A 20,914-nucleotide genomic window follows, 5' to 3' on the forward strand; every position below is an offset into this window, starting at 1 on the left:
CTTAAGTAGGTGAGAGCAATTAATGAATTTAGAAGACTGCAAATAATTAGTTGTATATTCATAAGGAAAAAGATGCTAGATTGCAGGATTTCTGAAGCATTTATCTACTGTAACAAGGCACCAGAAGAATCACAGAATCATAGAATAGTTAAGAATTGGAAAGGACCTTAAGATCATCTAGTTCCAAACCCCCTGCCATGGGCAGGGACACCTCCCACTAAAATATGTCACCCAAGATTCTGTCCAAAGTGGCCCTGAACACCACCAGGAATGGAACGTTCACAACTTCCCTGGTGTCCTGGGTTCAGCAGTAGCTATTATTTTTTCTCCTTCTTAGTAGCTGGTGCAATACTGTGCTTTTGACTCTCAGCCTGAGAACAACGCTGATAACACCAGTGTTTTTAGTTGTTGCTAAGTAATGTTTAGTCTGACCAAGGACTTTTTGAGTCTCATGCTCTGCCAGGGAGGAGGGGAAGCCGGGAGGAGGCAGAGACAGGACACCTGACCCAACTAGCCAAAGAAGTATTCCATACCACAGCACATCATGCCTGGTACATAAACTGGGGGCGGTTACCCAGAAGGGTTAGATCACTGCTCTGGTAGGGCTGGGTGTCGGTCAGCAGGTGGTGAGCAGTTATATTCTCTTCCCTTGTTATTTCCATTATTATTATTGCTGGTAGCAGTAGTGGTTTTGTGTTATACCTTAGTTACTAGATTGTTCTTATTTCAAACTGTGGAAGTTACATTCTCTCAATTCTCCTCCCCATCTCTTCAGGAGTGGGGGGAGGAAGAGATGGGAGCGAGTGAGTGGCTGCATGGCTGACAGGGCTTAAACCACAACACCTGGGGAACCCATTCCAGTGCCTCACCACCCTCACAGTAAAGAACTTCTTCCTTATATCCAGTCTAAACTTCCCCTGTTTAAGTTTTAACCCTTACCACTTGTCCTATCATTACAGTCCCTAGTGAAGAGTACCTCTACAGCATCCTTGTAGGCCCCCTTCAGATACTGGAAGAATGCTTATGAGGTCTCCATGCAGCCTTCTCTTCTCCAAGCTGAACAGCCCCAACTTTTTCAGCCTGTCTTCATACGGAAGGTGCTGCAGTCCCCTGATCATACTCACGGCACTCCTCTGGACTTGTTCCAACAGTTCCATGTCCTTTTTATGTTGAGGACACTAGAACTGTACACAGTATTCCAAGTGAGGTCTCATGAGAGCAGAGGGGCAGGATCACCTCCTTCAACCTGCTGGTCACACTCCTCTTCATGCAGCCCAGGATACAGTTGGCTTTCTAGCCTGCGAGCACACACTGCCGGCTCATGTTCATTTTCTCATCGACCAACACCGCAAATACTCTCCACAGGGCTGCTCTGAATCTCTTCTCTGCCCAACCTGTAGCTGTGCCTGGAATTGCTCCAACCCAGGTGTAGGACCTTGCACTAGGCATGGTTGAACTTCATAAGGTTGGCATCAGCCCACCTTACAAGCGTGTCAAGGTCCCTATGAATGGCATCCCTTCCCTCCAGCATATCAACCGGACCACACAGCTTGGTGTCATCGGCAAACTTGCTGAGGGCACACTCAATCCTACTATGCATGTCAGCGACGAAGATGTTGAACAACACCGGTCCCAACACCGATCCCTGAGGGACACCACACGTTACTGGTCTCCAGCCGGACATTGAGCCATTGACCACAACTCTTTGTGTGCGGCCATCCAGCCAGTTCTTTATCCACCGAGTGGTCCATCCATCAAAATGATATCTCTCCAATTTAGAGAGAAGGATGTCGTGTGGGACAGTGTCAAACGCTTTGCACAAGTCCAGGTAGATGACATCAACTGCTTTACCCTTATCCATCAATTCTGTAGCCCCATCATAGGAGGCCACCAAATTGGTCAGGCAGGATTTCCCCTTAGTGAAGCCATGCTGGCTGTCACCAACCACCTTGTTGTTTTTCATGTGCCTTAGCATGCTATCCAGGAGAATGTGCTCCAAGATTTTACCAGGCACAGAGGTGAGACTGACTGGTCTGTAATTCCCCGGGTCTTCCATTTTCCCCTTCTTGAAGATGGGGGTTATATTTCCCTTTTTCCAGTCGTCGGGAACTTCACCTGACTGCCATGATTTTTCAAATACAATGGCCAGTGGCTTAGCAACTTCATTTGCCAGCTCCTTCAGGACCCGCGGATGGATTCCATCAGGTCCCACGGACTTGTGTGCGTTCATATTTTTAAGTTGGTCTCGAACCAGATCCTCTCCTACAGTGGGCCCAAGGTCTTCATTCTCACAGTCCCTGCATCTACCTTCTAAGAATTGGGTGGTGCAGTCAGAGCCCTTGCCAGTGAAGAGCGAGGCGAAGAAGTCATTCAGAACCTCAGCCTTCTCCAAATCCTGTGTAGCCAGTTCTCCCAAAAGCTTCTTCAGGGGGCCTATTTTGTCCCTAGTCTGTTTTTTGTTTGCTACGTACCTGTAGAATCCCTTCCTGTTATCCTTAACATCCCTGGCTAGGTTTAATTCTAACTGGGCCTTAGTCTTCCTAACCTGGTCCCTAGCTTCCCGGACAACATCCCTGTACTCTACCCATTCCTCAGAGAAATTATCTTGAAGAAACTGCAGTGAATGTACAGCAAGATTTGACTTTTGTTATGGCAAGCTGCCTGGATGAAGTTCTTGACACCGCTTTTGATGGAAGTTTTGCAGTTAACCCCAGAGCTGAGTACTTGAATAGCAAACTTTTAAGAGCGAGGCCAAGATTATGTCTGTTTCAAGTTTCACAGGGATCAAGAGCTATCAATGTATCAAGTAGAACTATGAGCTAAATTTGATTGTTTAAATGTGGATGTAAATGCTCTTCCTGCTCACTAATTCTGAAACAAACTCAAGTGTGCTCATGAAATGTATACTTTGTCACTGACAAAAGCTATTATAGAAACAGCCTATAGATCAAAAGTAAACATTTGTTTTGCTTTAATTTCTGTAGACAGAAAGCTGATTTACCTCAAACATAACAGCACCATAGTAATGAATTCTAGTAATAGTAATATGTATATAACATGTAATAGTAATGCATAAAATAGCGATATGTAATAGTAATAATGAATTCTAATAATTAATAGTAATGAATTCATAGTAATGAAATACAGGTATTTCTGTACATGATTACAAAATATTTTACAACTGTCATCAAAGACTTGATCTAATAAAATGATAAAAATAAAATAGTGAAACAAAAGAGGTTTTTAAGCATTCTACTTTAGTCATTCACTAGCCACATTCCAAGGGTAAGAGGTAACAACCACCGAGTCTCAGAATACCTTCTGCCTTACAAAATACTTGAACACAGAATGTGCAAAGAAACTAGACAATTGGTGAAACACCACAAAGGTACGTCACTAATGCACTGCATCACCTGCTGCAATTTTAAAGCACTACTGCAAACAACAACTAGCAAGAAATGTCAAACAGAACCCAAACATTAATGTCCACATTTGTCAAACATTTTCCTTTTAAGGCTTTTTTTTTCTTTTCCTCCAAAGGCAACAAAACCCAACAGCAGCAGGGCTAGCAGACAAACAAAAGATCTACTGCATTTCATCTTGTCTACTAAAGACAAATATGAATACTCACTTCCCAATACAACAATGTAAAACAATGCTTTCTAAAATAAATAGCTAATGTTAAGATAAATAAATGGTGTATTATAGATAAGGTAGTAAACTGTACAGACTTCTAGTACATTTTCCATTACCATATCTAACTGTAGTTAACTCACCATATCCTCAAACTCTTTCAGTGGATCTCTTCTCAACAGGTTTCTAAAACTTTTGAAGATCTGGGCCTAAGGATAATCTAATCATTCCATCTGATGGGCATCCATTGTTCTATACAGATTTCTTAACAAGACCAGAAAGCTGGAAACAAGTTGACCTCAGCAAGCAAACGCCAGTGGTAGGCAGCTGATCACACATAAATCAGTGTATCCCTCAAAATATCAAAAAGTAGTTAGTCAAGTTCCTGTCAAAGACCAGGACACAAACCAGAGGTAAATATAGACAAGCTTAAGTAGGTGAGAGCAATTAATGAATTTAGAAGACTGCAAATAATTAGTTGTATATTCATAAGGAAAAAGATGCTAGATTGCAGGATTTCTGAAGCATTTATCTACTGTAACAAGGCACCAGAAGAATCACAGAATCATAGAATAGTTAAGAATTGGAAAGGACCTTAAGATCATCTAGTTCCAAACCCCCTGCCATGGGCAGGGACACCTCCCACTAAAATATGTCACCCAAGATTCTGTCCAAAGTGGCCCTGAACACCACCAGGAATGGAACGTTCACAACTTCCCTGGTGTCCTGGGTTCAGCAGTAGCTATTATTTTTTCTCCTTCTTAGTAGCTGGTGCAATACTGTGCTTTTGACTCTCAGCCTGAGAACAACGCTGATAACACCAGTGTTTTTAGTTGTTGCTAAGTAATGTTTAGTCTGACCAAGGACTTTTTGAGTCTCATGCTCTGCCAGGGAGGAGGGGAAGCCGGGAGGAGGCAGAGACAGGACACCTGACCCAACTAGCCAAAGAAGTATTCCATACCACAGCACATCATGCCTGGTACATAAACTGGGGGCGGTTACCCAGAAGGGTTAGATCACTGCTCTGGTAGGGCTGGGTGTCGGTCAGCAGGTGGTGAGCAGTTATATTCTCTTCCCTTGTTATTTCCATTATTATTATTGCTGGTAGCAGTAGTGGTTTTGTGTTATACCTTAGTTACTAGATTGTTCTTATTTCAAACTGTGGAAGTTACATTCTCTCAATTCTCCTCCCCATCTCTTCAGGAGTGGGGGGAGGAAGAGATGGGAGCGAGTGAGTGGCTGCATGGCTGACAGGGCTTAAACCACAACACCTGGGGAACCCATTCCAGTGCCTCACCACCCTCACAGTAAAGAACTTCTTCCTTATATCCAGTCTAAACTTCCCCTGTTTAAGTTTTAACCCTTACCACTTGTCCTATCATTACAGTCCCTAGTGAAGAGTACCTCTACAGCATCCTTGTAGGCCCCCTTCAGATACTGGAAGAATGCTTATGAGGTCTCCATGCAGCCTTCTCTTCTCCAAGCTGAACAGCCCCAACTTTTTCAGCCTGTCTTCATACGGAAGGTGCTGCAGTCCCCTGATCATACTCACGGCACTCCTCTGGACTTGTTCCAACAGTTCCATGTCCTTTTTATGTTGAGGACACTAGAACTGTACACAGTATTCCAAGTGAGGTCTCATGAGAGCAGAGGGGCAGGATCACCTCCTTCAACCTGCTGGTCACACTCCTCTTCATGCAGCCCAGGATACAGTTGGCTTTCTAGCCTGCGAGCACACACTGCCGGCTCATGTTCATTTTCTCATCGACCAACACCGCAAATACTCTCCACAGGGCTGCTCTGAATCTCTTCTCTGCCCAACCTGTAGCTGTGCCTGGAATTGCTCCAACCCAGGTGTAGGACCTTGCACTAGGCATGGTTGAACTTCATAAGGTTGGCATCAGCCCACCTTACAAGCGTGTCAAGGTCCCTATGAATGGCATCCCTTCCCTCCAGCATATCAACCGGACCACACAGCTTGGTGTCATCGGCAAACTTGCTGAGGGCACACTCAATCCTACTATGCATGTCAGCGACGAAGATGTTGAACAACACCGGTCCCAACACCGATCCCTGAGGGACACCACACGTTACTGGTCTCCAGCCGGACATTGAGCCATTGACCACAACTCTTTGTGTGCGGCCATCCAGCCAGTTCTTTATCCACCGAGTGGTCCATCCATCAAATTGATATCTCTCCAATTTAGAGACAAGGATGTTGTGTGGGACAGTGTCAAAAACTTTGCACAAGTCCAGGTAGATGACATCAACTGCTCTGCCCCTGTCCATCAGTTCTGTAGCCCCATCATAGAAGGCCACCAAATTGGTCAGGCAGGATTTCCCCTTAGTGAAGCCATGCTGGCTGTTACCAACCACCTTGTTGTTTTTCATGTGCCTTAGCATGTTGTCCAGGAGAATGTGCTCCAAGATTTTGCCAGGCACAGAGGTGAGACTGACAGGTCTATAATTCCCTGGGTCTTCCATTTTCCCCTTCTTGAAAATGGTGGATATATTTCCCTTTTTCCAGTCATCGGGAACTTCACCTGACTGCTACGATTTTTCAAATATGGACAGTGGCTTAGCAACTTCATTAGCCAGCTCCTTCAGGACCCACAGATGGATTTCATCAGGTCCCATGGACTTGCGTATGTTCAGGTTCTTAAGATGGTCTCGAACCAGATCCTCTCCTACAGTGGGCCCAAGGTCTTCATTCTCACAGTCTCTGCGTCTTCCTTCCAAGACCTGGGTGGTGTGGTCAGAGCATTTGCCAGTGAAGACTGAGGCAAAGAAGTCATTGAGAACCTTAGCCTTCTCCAAATCCTGTGTAGCCAGTTCTCCTGCTAGCTTCTGGCGAGGGCCCACATTATCCCTAGTCTGTCTTTTATTTGCAATGGACATATAGAATCCCTTCCTGTTATCTTTCACATCCCTAGCCAAGTTAAATTCTACATCTTTTAATTCAAATTTGTGTGCAGTTCCAACAGCCTAAATATAAAATTTTAAGTGAAACTCACTACATGAAGCCAAGTATTTCTGTAGTATTTTATTAATCCAACCAGATGGAATTTATGTTCTGTACCCGTAGAACTACTTACCTCATCATGCAAAATAGTAAGAACAAGAGTTGTCTTAAGAAATCAACCTCTGACAAGAATGACAGTGCACAGTAAATAAACTGTATTTTTAATGGGTTACAAAAGTAGTTATTAGCTAGCCTAGCTCCCCACCCATATGTCCATTACCACCAGGTTTGACAAAGATCTCTTTCAAACAGCTTTTCACCTTAGTCTCTGTGTCTATGGTTTGGAACACAAATACCGTATACATTTATGGTTCAGTCTTTCACATACAAACAGTATAACGCCCAATATCCTTCAGAAGCCTTTCTAACTGGGGAGTCACACCTGTAAGAGACTGTTTGTTTTGTAACATCCATCATGTCACTAATATACAGAAATCAATTCAAGGCAGTTCCTTCAGTAACAACCAAAAGCCATGAAGACAAGCATCAATGTGTCAAACTGAGCTAACGCAAAAAGCAAAAGTTGGGTTGGGGTTTTGTTTTTAATTTGCCAGGTATTCTTTTAATGACAAATATAAAAAGACTGAAAACATTTCAATCTGACTGCCTTTTTTTTTTTTTTAAACAAATGGTCTTGTCTTAATATTACAGATACTGCATAAAACAATACCTTCTTTGTACTGAAAACAAATACAAGAATGCAATCAAGTTTCTAAGCATCTCTAAAATTTGAAGCATGAATTAAATTAAAAAAAATCTTAGTAATTGTTCCTTTTTTGGTAGAAGATAACTCAAAGTACAACATCATCTTGACCTGTTTTTAGAAGAGCTTCGTTTCCCTGATACACCTTTCAATAGAAGTACTTCTTTCAAGTTCAGTACACTCACAAATAGCTCAATTAAGAACAGAATCACCAATGAGTTGACTACTGGAAAGAGACAAAATTTACCAAACATACAGAAATAGAAGTTTTACCATAGCAATTATGCATAGCAGAAGATGACACTGGTAATTAATTAAAAAGAAAAAAAAAGATTAAAACCTGAATTACAGAAAAGAAAGTAATATTTATTTAATGAAAAACTAGAAGTTAATGAAAATTAGCAAATACACAGAAAATATACATCAACAGCAGCAATACTATGTAGTGACTTACAAAGGAGGGGGCAGTAGCCAGAGACCAGATCATTCAACATGGCTTGTCAAAGGGGGGAGGAAAAAAAACCACAAACAAAACCACAAAACAGTATCCTTCTCAACAGTACAATCAATCTACAAACAAGTTTTTATAATTATTTTACAACAACATTTCCTGTAGAATCAATTCTTAATACAAAAGATGCCCATTTTGGGTGTATATATTTTTTTTTCAGTGGTTTACTGCTGACTTATTTTAAATATGTTAATGTTACTACATGCAACTGCTTCCTCTAATTTAACAGCCTTTCCTTTTATTTACCTTCATATGTCTACCCTCCATCTACCAACTAATTTGTCTGACAGTCAAAGAAAGATGGTTACCCTAGTTTCAGCTAAATTAAATGCAATGGTTTAAACACTGGCCTCAAGAGGTTTGACTGCCATTTCAACACATGGATATAGTTACATTGATGCCTAAATTGCCATTTTCTGCAAAGAGCTGTGCAATGCTGGTGTCAAAGACTAGACAGTCACTATTCATAATGGCTGTTGCAATTCCTTCATGGATAGATCGAGGAGTTGCTTCCCAAGTCAATCGCCGTCTATGACCATTTAATTCCAGTCGATAAGCAAAGTTTTCTGCTTGCTTGCGGGTTCCTATCAGCTGTACAATCGCAAAGAACTGCTGATGACCATCATACTTCTCCTGTTTCTCCAATACTAACATGAAATGAAAGCCAAAACAAGACTGCATCATAACCCAGTCAACAGCACCAGGAAGATTAATGTCTGTAGCAAGAAACACTATATCTTCTCCCTGAAGTGTTGTAATGGACTTATGTTGATGCATCAGGTGTGGCATTACAGCATCTAGAGAACCTTGCCATTTACATGAAGCGCCGGGACATGGACAGGAATAAGGCCTAAACTCACACAGCTCCTCATGGTCTGCTTTTTCTGTGTGTGGCAAAGTTATCTCACATCCGGAAGAGGCATATTTACATGGGAACAGTACAGAATTAGCAACTTTCTCCATAGCCAGGTTACGAATGGAGCCCAGTGGGCCTCGGCAAGTCGGACAGCACGTAAGTTTGGGGCGACAGTTGCTACAAACAAGATGACCACTCTGACACTGAAGAATTGGTGGCAGCACATAGTCAAAACACACAGGACATTCAAAGAGACTAGCCAGGTCATTATTGGAAGCTGTAGTGCCTGTCAGTGCAGGGACCCTCTGTGACGGCGTACACTTTGAAGTACCTGTGGGTATAGCTGTAGCAGTCTGACGGCTCATTTCTGCAACAGAACAGAGAAAAAAGAATGAGTACTCAGACACATTTTATTTCCTTTTGCATACAGATTTTCTTGATTTACAAAGAAGCCTCAAAAGAAACCACATACAAATGACAGCAAAAAAACCCTATGTAATACAGACTGTGGATATGTTACATGGAGAATATCTGTTGTGCTGCATAAAACAGACACTTTTACAAGATGGAGATTTAACAAGTGAAAAAGTTCTGTAATTATTCTGAACTGGAATTTACCTACTGGAAACTGCAAGGGTGATGAATAAAGATACACTAAAAAATGGGATTGAAATCCTCAAAGTTTGGTGGTGGTGGTTGTTTGGGTTTTTTTTTTTTTAATACTGCATTTACAAAATACTCCACCCAGATCACTGGGTGTAACAACTATGAGCACTATGGAACAATTCTAAAGGCTGAATTTTAAATTGCTATGTATTTAGTGAGATGAGAAACCAATAATTTTTAAAGGGGGAAAAAAAAAATCTTCTGGATATGACCTTCTCAGTGATCATGTTTACTGTATAATTTTAAAAAACTGAAAACCAGTACCAAAGAAAACCACAGCTCAGAGATCACTGCACTGCTTTGTTCCCCAGGACAGGATAGTGACGCTTCATCATAATAAACATACCTGCTTTATAACTCTGGGTTGTAGAGTCTGATTCCGTGCTTCAGACCGGGTGCAAGGGGGATCGCTCCTCCCAACTTGCACACCGAGGGGTTAAGCAAGCAGATATTTATTACACACAAACATGCATATTCATTAGGTTCCCAAGAGAGCGGCGGGGATATTACAATTAGTTTAGGTACACATTATCATAAGTCTCCTCCCTTTTGATGCCTGCGCACTGCCCTCTGACGGTCATGGGCCTTCAAGATGAAGTAAGCAGTCTTCCTCACAGAATACTTTTCACCTTTGGCACAGTTGGATGCCCCAGTAATCACAAACCTAGCTGAAACCAGCCATATCTGCAAGTTTCTGATAGCTGGCAAAGATTCAAGACAGTGTGACCTTCGTACAAAATTTATTGCAAGCAGAACAGGATGGGCAGACAAGGAGTATCCTAAGCTAGGAGATGATTGGGAGGCACTGTCTCCAAACTAACTGATAATTAGAAGGATGGTAAGAAATAATTCACTCATTAGAAGGATGGAAAGAAATAATTCACTCTTGTTAGTAAGACTACTAAATTCTGTTATCACACCACAGACTTACAACACAAAAATTGTTCTCTAAGACCTAAGTTAAGTTAAAAGGATCTTAATGCTATGTTTTCCAGGCACTTGCTTTCCTTATATCAATAACACCGATGTTCCCAGTTGTGGCAAAGTAATGTTTACTCTGACCAAGGACTTCTCTGAGTCTCATGCTCTGCCGGGGAGGAGGGGAAGCCAGGAGGAAGCAGAGACGGGACACCTGACACAGACTAACCAAAGGGTTATTCCATACCACAGCATGTCATGCCCAGTATACAAACTGAGGGCAGTTACCCAGAAGGGCCAGATTGCTGCTCGGGTCAGGCAGGGTATTGGTTGGCGGGTGGTAGGCAGTTGTATTCTCTTACCTTGTTATTTCCCTTATCATTATTATTGTGGGTGGTAGCAGTAGTGGTTTTGTGTTATACCTTAGTTACTGGATTGTTCTTATCTCAACCCATGGGAGTTACATTCTTTCGATTCTCTTCTCCATCCCTCCAGGAGCAGGGGGAGGAAAGGGGGGGTGTGAGCGAGTGGCTGGGTGTTTCTGGGTTGCCAGCTGGGTTTAAACCATGACAGTTCATTTTTGGCGCCCAACACGGGGCACAAAGGGTTGAGATAACGACAGATCTGACCACAGTGTGTCTAATCATATTTGTGATAAGCATTTATTGTTTTGAATTAATAGTCACTCGTCACAATGCTTATTTATTGGCTCTCAAAGTTGTTGCTCTTGATCTCGGAGTTTCATCATGTCATACCTTACTTACAGCCGGTATTTGCTCTGTTAGTGTTTATCAGATGGGGGGCTTGGGCTAAGGTTCTTGTTTCACTGTACTTTATGGTAATGACTTGTAATACAACAGAATTATTGATTATGAAACTGATCTGGCTTATGTTCCCAATGTGGTCACCACGTCTATACTTTAGGAGGTATATAATAGAAGTGTTTAGCAATTACACATGTTTTTCCCCTCTGTCGTGGTTTAAACCCAACCACAAAGCTCATTCACTCACTCCCCCCCCTTTTTTTTCACCCTCTTTCTTTCCTTCCCTGCTCCCCAACCCTTCCCGCTCCTGGAGGGATGGGGAGGAGAATTGAGAGAACGTAACTCCCACAGGCTGAGTTAAGAACAGCCCAGTAACTAAGGTATAACACAAATCACTACTGCTACCACCAATGATAATAATGATAAGAGAAAATAACAAGAGAAGAGAATACGATACCACCGCCAAATGAGTTCGACCCCCAGAAGGGAGACCGTGCCCTTCCGGGTAACTCCCAGTTACCTCCCTGGGCATGACGTACTGTGGTATGGAATACCTCTTTGGCTAGCTTGGGTCAGGTGTCCTGTCTCTGCTTCTTCCCGGCCTCCCCTCGTCCCTGGCAGAGCATGAGACTTACAAAGTCCTTAGCCAGAATAAACATTACTTAGCAACAATTAAAAACAATCGGTGTTATCAGCTCTCTTCCCAGGCTGGAAGTCAAAACACAGAGCTTGCACCAGCTACTAAGAAGGAGAAAAACGGCTATTTGTAAACCCAGGACACCCTCCTCAGGTGGTCAACCAATGAAGGAGATATTCCCTTACTGTCCCAGCCCCCCCCCCCCCCCCCCGACTATTTACAGCACCATTTGAGAGTTCTGAAGGTTTTGAATGGCCTTTGGGTACCCTTGAGACCTGCCTGCTGATTGTGATGAGGATCACCATGTTGGCACACATACAGAGTGTGTTTTACCCACAACCATTTTGTCTGATCTCGAAAGTTAAGCAGAGTTGGCTTTGAGTCTTGTCTTGGGTTAGACGATGATATAGGAGGACCAAGAGATTTTCTCTGATGCTGGACAGTCATGAGTAGCAGGGTGTGTGGTATAGTATGGGCAACTATCTAGGCCAGTGGGCCCCTCCGGTGCTTTGGAACTTCATCACTGAACAAGTGCAAAATCCAGAAAAAATTAGTAAAACACTTAAATGAGGTGTCTTGTCACCCTGGTCATACCAGGGAGGGACAAATCATGGCAATGAGGTGGGTCTTGGCATATACATACAAATCCCTGTTAACATACTGCAGCCACTCCAACCACAGTGATAATCACTGCAGCTAAATCAGAGGACCAATTTGTGCCAATATCGGTTGCCCCTGTACGCAAGGGAAAAAGCAAAAAAGAGGCACAAAAGCAATCTGTACAGCAAAGAAAGATGAAGAACCAATGCACTTACTACATGGGACAGTATCTGAACAATAAAAATCACAGAATCATAGAATAGTTAGGGTTGGAAAGGACCTCAAGATCATCTAGTTCCAACCCCCTTTCCATAGGCAGGGACACCTCACACTCAACCATCCCACACAAGGCTTCATCCAGCAAGAGTTATTATTAAGTGAATCAGAGGGAGAGGAAGAAGACTTCTTGACCCAGGACCTCAACAGAGCTATCGAATATGCAAAAAGATTTTAACTGTCAACCAGGGGAACACATCATCACCTGGTTGCTCCGATGCTGGGACAATGGGGCTGACGGTCACGAACAAGAAAGTACAGAAGCTAAGCAGCTGGGATCACTTTCTAGGGAAGGGGGAATTGACAAAGCAATTTCAAAAGAGAAACAGTCCCTCAGCCTTTGGAGGTGGCTCTTGGCAGCTGTGAAAGAAAGGTTTCCATACAAGGATGATGTTATGAGTCATTCGGCCAAGTGGACCACACTAGAGAAAGGCATCCAGACTCTGAGAGAATCAGCCATTGTAGAGATGATATATCGCAGGCCGGATGCGGGGAGTGGACCCATAAATCCAGATGAAGTCGAATGTACATGACCCATAAGGCAGAAAATTACACGGAGTACACCGTCATCATACGCCCACTCATTGGCAGCAATAACCTGGAATGACATAGCACCGCCAACAGTGGATGAAATGATTTGTCAACTCCGAGAGCTCGAAGATAATCTCACCCCTTCCATCATTTCAGCTGTGGAAAAACTGTCTCAGGAGTTCAAACAATTGAGAAATTATCTATCTGACCTATCCAGCTCCCTACATGTACCAATCCATGTCTCAGCTATTAACAAAAGGCATCCTACTGCTCGAGAGAGAAGATACAGGAGGTATACACCATGGGCCACGCTATGGCTTTACCTGTAGGATCACAGAGAAGTCATGAGGAAGTGGGATGGAAAAACTACCTCAGCTCTGGAGGAACGGGTGCGTGAATTGAAGAGAACAAAGGTCAAGGCTGATCATCCCATGAAAGCTGCAGCTTCAGTCTCTGGTGAGGAGGTTCCCAGATGGAGTGGAAGAGCTGATTTTATTCCAGCTCCTGTGATAACGAAGACTAAACCCTGTCAACAAGACTTAAGTGTCCGACGTTGTGATCACTATTTGAGGGGCCCTGCCTCCAGCCAGGTGGAGGTAGGGGACAATGGGATTTACAGGACCTTGTGGATCAGATGGCCTGGAACATCAGTCCCACAGAAGTATAAGGCTCTAGGAGATACCGGTGCAAAGTGTACCCTGATGCCATCAAGCTGTCGAGGGGTGGAACCCATCTATATTTCTGGAGTGACAGGAGGATCCCAAGGGTTGACTGTACTGGAAGCTGAAATCAGTCTGACTGGGAGGAAGTGGCAAAAGCACCCCACTGTGACTGGTCCAGAGGATCCATGCATGCTTGGCATAGACTAACTCAGGAGACAGTACTTCAAAGACCCAAAAGGGTCACAATGGTCTTTTAATAATGCTGCCTTGGAGACGGTGGGAATTACCAGCTGTCCACCTTGCCTAGTCTCTCAGAGGATCATTCTGTTCTAGGGTTGCAGAAGGTCTAAGAATAACAAGTGCCAATCACGACCACAACGGTGCACCAGTAGCAATATAGCACCAATTGAAACTCCCTGATTCCCATCCATGAGCTGATATTTAGACCGGAGAGCCAAGGAGTGATGAGTAGGACCCACTCACCCTTTAATAGTCCCATATGGCCAGTTTGACAGTCTAACGGAGAGTGGAGACTAACAGTAGATTATCATGGCCTGAAAGAAGTCACACCACCATTGAGTGCTACCGTACCAGACATGCTAGAACTTCATTATGAAATGGAGTCAAAGGCAGCCAAGTGGGATGCCACAACTGATATTGCCAATGCATTTTTCTCAATTCCTTTGGCTGCAGAATGCAGGCCACAGTTTGCTTTTACTTGGAGGGGCATCCAGTACACTTGGAACCGACTGCCCCAGGGGTGGAAACACAGCCCTACCATCTGCCATGGACTGATCCAGACTGCACTGGAATAGGGACAAGATCGAGGACACCTGCAATAGACTGTTGACATTATCATGTGGGGTGATAAGAGTGGAAGAAATCTTTGAGAAAGGGAGGAAAATAATCCAAATCCTGTTGAAAGCTGGCTTTGCTATAAAACAGAGGAAGGTCAAGGGACCTGTACAGGAGATTCAATTTTTGGGAATAAAATGGCAAGATGGATGTTGCCAGATCCCCACAGATGTGATCAACAAGATAACAGCAATGTCTCCACCAACTAATAAGAAAGTAACACAGGCTTTCTTGGGTGTTGTGGGATTCTGGAGAATGCACATTCCAAATTACTGTGTGATTCTAAGCCCTCTCTATCATGTGACGTGGAAGAAGAATGATTTTAAATGGGGCCCTGAGCATCAACAAGCCTTTGAACAAATTAAACGTTCATGCAGTAGGACCTTGGACCAGTCCGGACTGGCCCAGATGTAAAAAACATACTCTACACCGTAGCCGGGGAGAATGGTCCTACAAGGAGCCTCTGGCAGAAAGGTCCAGGGGAGACTCAAAGTTAACCCCTCGGCTTTTGAAGTTGGGGATACAGAGGATCTGAGGCCAGCTACACTCCCACTAAAGAAAATAGATACTGGCAGCCTATGAAGGTGTTCGAGCTGCTTCGGAAGTGACTGGCACTGAAGCACAGCTCCTCCTGGCACTCCAGTTGCCCATGCTGGGCTGGATGTTCAAAGGCACGGTCTCCTCTACACATCATGCAAACGATGCTACATGGAATAAGTGGGCTGCACTAACTACACAATGAGCTTGAACAGGAAATCCCAGTGATCCAAGAATTCTAGAAGTCATCATGGACTGGCCAGAGAGCAAAGATTTTGGAATGCCAACAGAGGAGAAGATGATGCGTGCTGAAGAGACCCCACCATATAATAAACTGTCAGAAAGTGAAAAGCAGTATGCCTTATTTATTGATAGGTCCTACCATATTGTAGGAAAGCATCAGAGATGGAAGGCTGCTAAGTGGAGTCCCCGATGACAAGCTGCAGAAACTACTGAAGGAGAGCGTGAATCGAGTCAGTTTGCAGAGGTGAAAGCCATCCAGCTGGCCTTGGACATTGCTGAACGACAAAAGTGGCCAGTACTTTATCTCTGTACTGACTCATGGATGATGGCAAATGCCCTGTGGGGGTGGTTGCAGCAGTGGAAGCAGAGCAACTGGCAACGCAGAGGGAAACCCATCTGGGCTGCTGCACTGTGGCAAGATATCGGTGGCCAGGCGCAGAACCTGGTGGTGAAGGTATGCCATGTAGATGCTCATGTACCCAAGAGTTGGGCCACTGAGGAACGCCAAAACAACCAACAAGTGGATAAAGCTGCTAAGATTGAAGTGGCTCAGACGGACTTAGATTGGCAACATCAGGGTGAATTATTTTTGGCCCAGTGAGCCCATGACGCTTCAAGCCATCAGGGCAGAGACGCAACATACACATGGGCTCGTGATTGAGGGGTAGGCTTAACAATGGACTCTATTGCCCAGGTTATTCATGAATGTGAAACATGTGTTGCAACTGAGGAAGCCAAGCGGTTAAAGCCTCTTTGGTATGGAGGACGATGGCTGAAGTATAAATATGGGGAAGCCTGGCAGAGTGACTATATCACACTCCCACCAACCCGCCAAGGCAAGCGCCATGTGCTTACCATGGTGGAAGCAACCATCGGATGGCTGGAAACATATGCTGTGCCCTACGCCACTGCCTGGAACACTATCCTGGGCCTTGAGAAACAAATATTGTGGCAACACGGCACCCCAGAGAGAATTGAGTCAGACAATGGGACTCATTTCCGGAACAACCTGATAGACACTTGGGCCAAAGAGCATGGCACTGAGTGGGTATATCACATCCCCTACCATGCACCAGCCTCTGGGAAAATCAAATGGCAAAATGGGCTGTTAAAAAACACACTGAGAGCAATGGGTGGTGGGACTTTCAAGCACTGGGATACACATTTACCAAAAGCCACCTGGTTGGTCAACACCAGAGGATGTGCCAACAGGGCTGGCCCAGCCCAGACAGAACTTTTACATACTGCAGAAGGGGATAAAGTTCCTGTGGTGCACATAAAGAATTTCCTGGGGAAGACAGTCTGGGTTATTCCTGCTTCGGGTAAAGGCAAACCCACTCGTGGGATCGCTTTTGGTCAGGGACCCGCATATCCTTGGTGGGTAATGCGGGAAAAAGGGGAAGTCCAATGTGGACATCAAGGGGATTTGATTTTAGGGGAAAGCAGCCAATGAACTCAATTGTGTACTGTTGCCTGCTATGTAGCACTTTTATAGCCCACCAACTAAAAGTCTTCAGGTCACCAGCAACTGGCCGTGACTTCCCTCTGACCATCATCCCAACAACGAATGAACTTTGACGAAACCAGACAAGCTCAGCAGTGACCAGACGAGTTCTGCAGTGCCATTAGCAGGCAGTAATCCAATACTGCACACAGCCTCTCCTGCTCTGAAAGACTGATACAAGAGATGGAGCCCAACATCATGGACCAGATGAACTAAGCATATAGGTATTGGTCCATGCACTAAGGAAGGATATAGAATCATAGAATCATAGAAAGGTTAGGGTTGGAAAGGACCTCAAGATCATCTAGTTCCAACCCCCCTGCCATGGACAGGGACACCTCTCACTAAACCATCCAACAAAAGGCTTCATCCAACCTGGCCTTGAACACCGCCAGGGATGGAGCACTCACAACCTCCCTGGGCAACCCATTCCAGTGTCTCACCACCCTAACAGGAAAGAATTTCCTCCTTATATCCAATTTAAACTTCCCCTGTTTAAGTTTGAACCCATTACCACTTGTCCTACCATTACAGTCCCTGACAAAGAGTCCCTCCCCAGCATCCCTAAAGGCCCCCTTCAGGTACTGGAAGACTGCTATGAGGTCTCCACGTAGCCTTCTCTTCTACAGGCTGAACAGCCCCAACTTCCTCAGCCTGTCTTCATACGGGAGGTGCTCCAGTCCCCTGATCATCCTCGTGGCCCTCCTCTGGACTTGTTCCAGCAGTTCCATGTCCCTTTTATGTTGAGGACACCAGAACTGCACACAATGCTCCAGGTGAGGTCTCACAAGAGCAGAGTAGAGGGGCAGGATCACCTCCTTCGACCTGTTTTGCACAAGTCCAGGTAGATGATGATAATTGCTTTACCCTTATCCATCAATTCTGTAGCCCCATCATAGAAGGCCACCAAATTGGTCAGGCAGGAATTCCCCCTAGTGAAGCCATGCTGGCTGTCACCAAGCACCTTGTTGTTTTTCATGTGCCTTAGCATGCTATCTAGGAGAATATGCTCCAAGATTTTACCAGGCACAGAGGTGAGACTGACTGGTCTGTAATTCCCCAGGTCTTCCATTTTCCCCTTCTTGAAGATGGGGGTTATATTTCCCTTTTTCCAGTCGTCGAGAACTTCACCTGACTGCCATGATTTTTCAAATATGATGGCCAGTGGCTTAGCAACTTCATTTGCCAGCTCCTTCAGGACCCGCGGATGGATTCCATCAGGTCCCACGGACTTGTGCGCGTTCAGATTTTGAAGATGGTCACGAACCAGATCCTCTCCTACAGTGGGCCCAAGGTCTTCATTCTCACAGCCCCTGCATCTACTTTCTAAGAACTGGGCGGTGCAGTCAGAGCCTTTGCCAGTGAAGACCGAGGCAAAGAAGTCATTCAGAACCTCAGCCTTCTCCAAATCCTGTGTAGCCAGTTCTCCCAAAAGCTTCCTCAGGGGGCCTATTTTGTCCCTAGTCTGTTTTTTGTTTGCTACGTACCTGTAGAATCCCTTCCTATTATCCTTAACATCCCTGGCTATGTTTAATTCTAACTGGGCCTTAGCCTTCCTAACCTGGTCCCTAGCTTCCCGGACAACATCCCTGTACTCTACCCAGGCCACCTGTCCTTGCTTCCATTTTATATAAGCCTCTTTTTTCCTTTGAATTTTCCTCAGCAGCTCCTTATCCATCCAAGGAGGTCTCCTGGCCCTCCTGCTGCACTTCCTTCTAGTTGCGATGCAGCACTCCTGAGCTTGTAGCAGGTGATCCTTGAATATAAACCAACAGTCTTGGGCCCCCCTGCCCTCCAGGGCTATATTCCATGGAACCTTACTAAGCAGGCTCCTGAAGAGGCCAAAGTCTGCTCTTTTGAAGTCCAGGGCAGTGAGCTTGCTACACGCTCTTCTCACTCTCCTGGGGATCTCAAATTCGACCGTCTCGTGATCGCTGCATCCAAAGCTTCCCTGTAGTACCACATTCTCAACAAGCCCTTCCCTGTTGGTGAGCACAAGGTCAAGCATGGCACCTCTCCTTGTCGGCTCCTCTATTACTTGCAGAAGGAAGTTGTCTTCCACACAATCGAGGAACCTCCTGGATTGCTTGTGCCGTGCAGTGCCATCGTTCCAACAGATGTCAGGGTGGTTGAAATCCCCCATGAGAACAAGGGCCTGCGAGCGTGAGGCTTTTCCTATTTGTCTGTAGAGTGCTTCATCCACAGGTTCTCCTTGATCAGGAGGCCTGTAACAGATTCCCACAGTAATGTCTCCCACAGCTGTTTTCCCTTTAACCCTGACCCACAAACTCTCTGTAAACTGCTCACCTGTCCCCAGACAGAGTTCCATACTCTCCAGCCTATCCCTAACATAAAGGGCAACTCCCTCTCCCTGCCTGCCAGGCCTGTCCTTTCTAAAGAGCCTGTAACCTTCCATTCCAACACTCCAGTCATAGGAGCCATCCCACCATGTTTCTGTGATGCCTATTATATCATACCCCCGTAGATGTGCACACATCTCTAATTCCTCTTGTTTGTTCCCCATGCTACGGGTGGTTGTATAGAGGCATCTGAGACGAGCTCCAATTGAAGCCAGCTCGTTGGCTGGAGCAGCTGGAATATATCTAAATTTTTCCTAGCATTTATTAGAGGTGCTGGCAACTGACTGGGTGTGTTGGGATGGAATGATGCCCCCCTCCCCCAACACATCTAGTTTAAAGCCTCCTTGACCAGTCTGGCTAGCCTCCTACCAAAACTGTTCTTCCCCTTCTTTACCAGAGCAGCTCCACCAGCCCCCAGTAGACCTGGCCTACTAACTTCAGTCTTATGTTCAAGACACCCAAACCCCTGACTATGACACCACCCTTTTAACCATCTATTGACCTGACCAATCCTCCTAGCTTTTTCTTGGTTCTCCCCTGTGTCCTGGAGAATTGACGAAAAGACTATCTGAGCACCGGAGCCCCTAACCACCTCTCCCAGGGCTCTGTAGTCTTTCTTTATGGTCCCCAGTCTACTACTACCTATATCCCTAGCACACACATGGATCACCAGGAGCGGGTAATAGTCCATGGAACTTACCAGAGCAGGTAGCCTCTCTGTAACATCCCTGATCCATGCCCCTGGTAGGCAGCACACCTCCCTTGAGACGGAGTCAGGCCGACAGACGAGTGCTTCCGTCCCTTTTAAAGTGGAGTCCCCTATTACTACGACCCGCCACTTTTTCTTTGTAGTGCCAGTAGAGATCTTTACCCGTGCATAATTCGGCTGTTTGTGGTGCAAGTTTGTTTCCTCATTAGTCTCCTGCAGGACAGCAAAGCGGTTCTGCGTGGGGACTACAAATTTAGGAGGAAGCTCCTTGCTTTTAATTGTCCTTTTCCTCCTTCTTTTGTTATTTTTCTTTGTCACCAATTCCCAATTTCCTGGGTTGGTGGCCTCCTTCTTTTCTTCATGAGTTGGAGGGGAAGCTTGAGGCCCCTGCACAGTATGGGGCTGGAGCAAGCAGCCCCGCTTTCTCTCAGCTACCCTGACATCTTGAAGCCTGCTAATAGCATTCCGCAGCTCAGCCACCTGCTGCAGGAGAGCCTCCATCAGGGAGCATCGAGCACAGCCCTGCCCGTCGTGCTCCTTTCCCTCACAAGACCAGTGCAGGCACCCTCTACACTCCGAGCTCTGCACTGCAGCCTCCCCTCTCATCGGCTCTGTCTGGGTGCCTATGCTGGCCACCGCCGGGGCAGCCAGAGCAGAGCTCCCAGCGCAGGCCCTGCCCATACGACGGGTGCTCACCATCCCGCTCGCCTGCCCGCGCAAACTGCCGCGCAAACTGCCTCGTCCCGCTCTGTTCGCCGTGCTCCTGGTCGCTCGCGCTACCTGGGGCAGGTTTTTAACCACTCAGGGTTGGTGCTGCTGATCCTGGCTCCGCCCCCTGTGAGTCAGCGGCTCTCGTCCGCAGAGCTGCCAGCTCCTGGGCAGGTCCTGTCAAGAACTTGAAGCTCCCTCGGTAGCTCTGGCCGCTCT

General features: G+C 45.5%; 1 protein-coding gene across 4 annotated transcripts in view; it reads right to left on the bottom strand.

Moving 5' to 3' along the window:
* Positions 1-6,787: 6,787 nt before the first annotated feature.
* The window catches only part of LOC136004362 (E3 ubiquitin-protein ligase SIAH1-like), a 49,605-nt gene continuing 35,478 nt past the window's right edge, over positions 6,788-20,914 (bottom strand). For 3 of the 4 annotated variants that reach the window (XM_065660832.1, XM_065660831.1, XM_065660834.1), the window contains exon 2: positions 6,788-9,092. In XM_065660832.1, the coding sequence (XP_065516904.1) occupies positions 8,242-9,090 (849 nt within the window). In that variant the 5' untranslated portion in view covers positions 9,091-9,092 and the 3' untranslated portion in view covers positions 6,788-8,241. Of the gene's footprint in view, positions 9,093-9,737; positions 10,673-20,914 lie in introns of those variants that run through there. The other variant, XM_065660835.1, reaches the window with a different exon arrangement.

The sequence above is a fragment of the Lathamus discolor genome, chromosome W, assembly GCF_037157495.1.
Source record: "Lathamus discolor isolate bLatDis1 chromosome W, bLatDis1.hap1, whole genome shotgun sequence".
Lineage (NCBI taxonomy): Eukaryota > Metazoa > Chordata > Aves > Psittaciformes > Psittacidae > Lathamus > Lathamus discolor.